Below are 2678 nucleotides of genomic sequence, written 5' to 3' on the forward strand. Positions count from 1 at the left end.
TTTGCTCTTATCTCAATGTTACACAAATGGCTAACTGAAACCGATGGCACAGGCTCAGCGATAAGAGTAGCCTTACTCGATTACAGGAAAGCCTTCGACTTGGTTGATCATAATTTGCTAATTGCAAAATTACTCAGTTATGGTTTAAAACCCACAATCGTAAATTGGATTACGGACTTTCTACGAAATAGATTACAGCGAGTAAAGATATCAACCGAAGGTGTATCCGACTTCCTACAAGTTCCAGCGGGCGTTCCACAAGGAACCAGGATTGGTCCATGGCTGTTCTTAGCCATGATTAACGATCTACGTATCAATGGTTCCCCCACAAATAGTATATGGAAATTTGCAGACGACACGACCATTTCTGAAGTCATCTTAAGGAACATGGAAAGTAGATTACAAGATACAATAGACCAAGTTGCTAAATGGTCCAATGAAAATAAATTTCAGTTAAATCCGATAAAGTGTAAAGAGCTCCGAATTGACTTTACTAGAAGACCCTTACTGATGATGGTTTGATTCTAAATGGCGAACGCTTTGAACTTGTTAAATCAGCTAAACTACTGGGTATGACCATCACGGAAGACCTAAAATGGAACAGTCATATCGAAAATATTGTATTAAAAGCATCAAAACGACTATACTTATTAAGGCAGTTAAAACGTGCAGGTGTAGATCATTATTCCTTGATTCAATTCTACTGTGCATGCATTAGATCCATCTTAGAATACGGTTGCCAAGTTTTCCACTCAGGCCTTCCTGATTATTTGTCGGTGGATATGGAACGTGTCCAAAATCGAGCCTTGCGGATAATCTACCCGGAATCAAGTCCAAAAGTCGCATTAAAGGAAGCAAAATTATTAACACTGAAGGACAGAAGAGAAAAGTTATCACAAAAGCTATTCTCGTCCATCGAAACAAAATGATCATAAATTACGCCATTTACTACCTAAAGAAAACTTACCAACACATAATTTTAGAGAACTGAGAAGATTTAATCTTCCCATTATTAATACGAATAGGTTATTGAACTCTTTTATCCCAAATTATGCGAAAAAATCAAAACTTTAAGCATATTAGTATAGTCTTAGTATTAATACTTTATCGTAGCGGAACATTTTACAGTAATCTTAAATTTAATAGAATTTTATAGCAACATGTTGTAAATATAGTAAACATATTCCATATTTTATCTAAAATTCTTTGCCTGTAAATTCAATTGCAATTCAGTCGTAAGACTGCAAAAATTGATCAATTAAACATTATTATTATTATATTATAACATTATTATTGTTTCTCAGCAACCAAAGCGCGATAAAGATCACTAAACATAGCAAATTAAAAACCGATAATGTTTTAGACAAACACGTTTTATTTCGACATAACCATCTCCGTTTTCATTCACGTCTTCTACGTTTGCTTGCTTCTTTCCAGCGTTGTAAGAACCACCTCCTCCACCACAAGATTGATTATCATTATTTCCTGATGCTCCACCAGAATATCCCCCACCTCCTCCTGCACCTCCTCCGCCTCCATACGCCCCTCCACCTCCTCCAAATCCACCGACAGCATTATGATAGCGAGCACGTCCTCCTGCACCCCCCTGAATAAATCCTCTCCCTCCTTCCCCACCTCGGCCATAGGAACCGCCAAAATGAGAACTGCTGCGTCCATTGCTGTAAAATCCACCACCACCACCACCTTTAACAACAAATATTATATTCTTAAATATTTTAAGTTACAAAAATATTTAATCTCAAATTGTTAGTTACAATTGCTTAGTCGCCGTTGGTATAGGGCGTAAGAAATTCCCATGTGCTAGCCCTGGGTACAGCTACGCAAAAATTCAATTAAAAAATAAAATTTGCCATTCGAAATGATTCTGTTCGTCTAAACCTCACAAGATGTATCAAAACTATATAGACGTCTTCTAGGCGAACGCGCGCAGTCATCGTTAGTAAGGAAAATACTGTTTTTATTGGAAAGGAGAGTGTTTTTAGAAGACGATTTAAAAGGTAAATTTTGGTAAACCGAGAAAAGCATTCACTTAATCATCATTTGCTCAAATTAGTTACCATGCTGATAGAATATCCGTGTCGCGATAGGGCACTCTCTAAAGAAGCTGTCAGAATCAGGAATTAAACGTGCCTGCAGAACAGCTTGCGCTTAAAAATACAACTGTTTTCGGTGATCGCTTCAAATATTGCCTTTTGTGTATATTTGTTTAGTAATGACCTGTCACTAGAATTAACGTGGTTTAAGAAATTGCGCAAATATTGAAAACCTATTCGAGTTTTCGGTCTATGTGGGATTACCTGAGTAATCATTGTCTGCTTCTAATGCGCCACTCCCATTCTTCCCCCCAAACCAAATGGCACACGAGCGTTCACATTGATTTCTTCTTCCAGATGTTCTTGTATTTGCATCACAGTTTTCCATTCTGTTCCTGAGATTTTCAACGCCACCCCCGCCCCAGCAACAATAAGCGGCGTGTTTGACGATGTTGCTACGAATGACCCGCCACCTCCCCCTGACGTCGAACTTGCAGTATTCATTGGAGCTGTCTGTCCAACCAATATTTTAATGACATCTCCTTTCTCAAAGTTAAATTCACCCCTCATATAAGCCCCACGACCTCGAGCAGTTGAGCCGTATTTATCATATCCTCCAGCTGC

At 38.3% G+C, this 2678-nt stretch overlaps 1 protein-coding gene across 1 annotated transcript in view; it reads right to left on the reverse strand.

Moving 5' to 3' along the window:
* Positions 1 to 1327: 1327 nt before the first annotated feature.
* Positions 1328 to 2678, reverse strand: part of LOC114519699 (leukocyte tyrosine kinase receptor-like) — a 7449-nt gene continuing 6098 nt past the window's right edge. The window contains 3 exon segments of the mRNA XM_028539871.1: positions 1328 to 1704; positions 2319 to 2477; positions 2480 to 2678. The exon segment at positions 2480 to 2678 is cut by the window's right edge and continues 176 nt beyond it. Of these exon segments, the coding sequence (XP_028395672.1) occupies positions 1328 to 1704; positions 2319 to 2477; positions 2480 to 2678 (735 nt within the window).

Source organism: Dendronephthya gigantea, unplaced genomic scaffold (genome assembly GCF_004324835.1).
Source record: "Dendronephthya gigantea isolate DGI-Jeju-01 unplaced genomic scaffold, DenGig_1.0 000014F, whole genome shotgun sequence".
NCBI lineage: Eukaryota > Metazoa > Cnidaria > Anthozoa > Malacalcyonacea > Nephtheidae > Dendronephthya > Dendronephthya gigantea.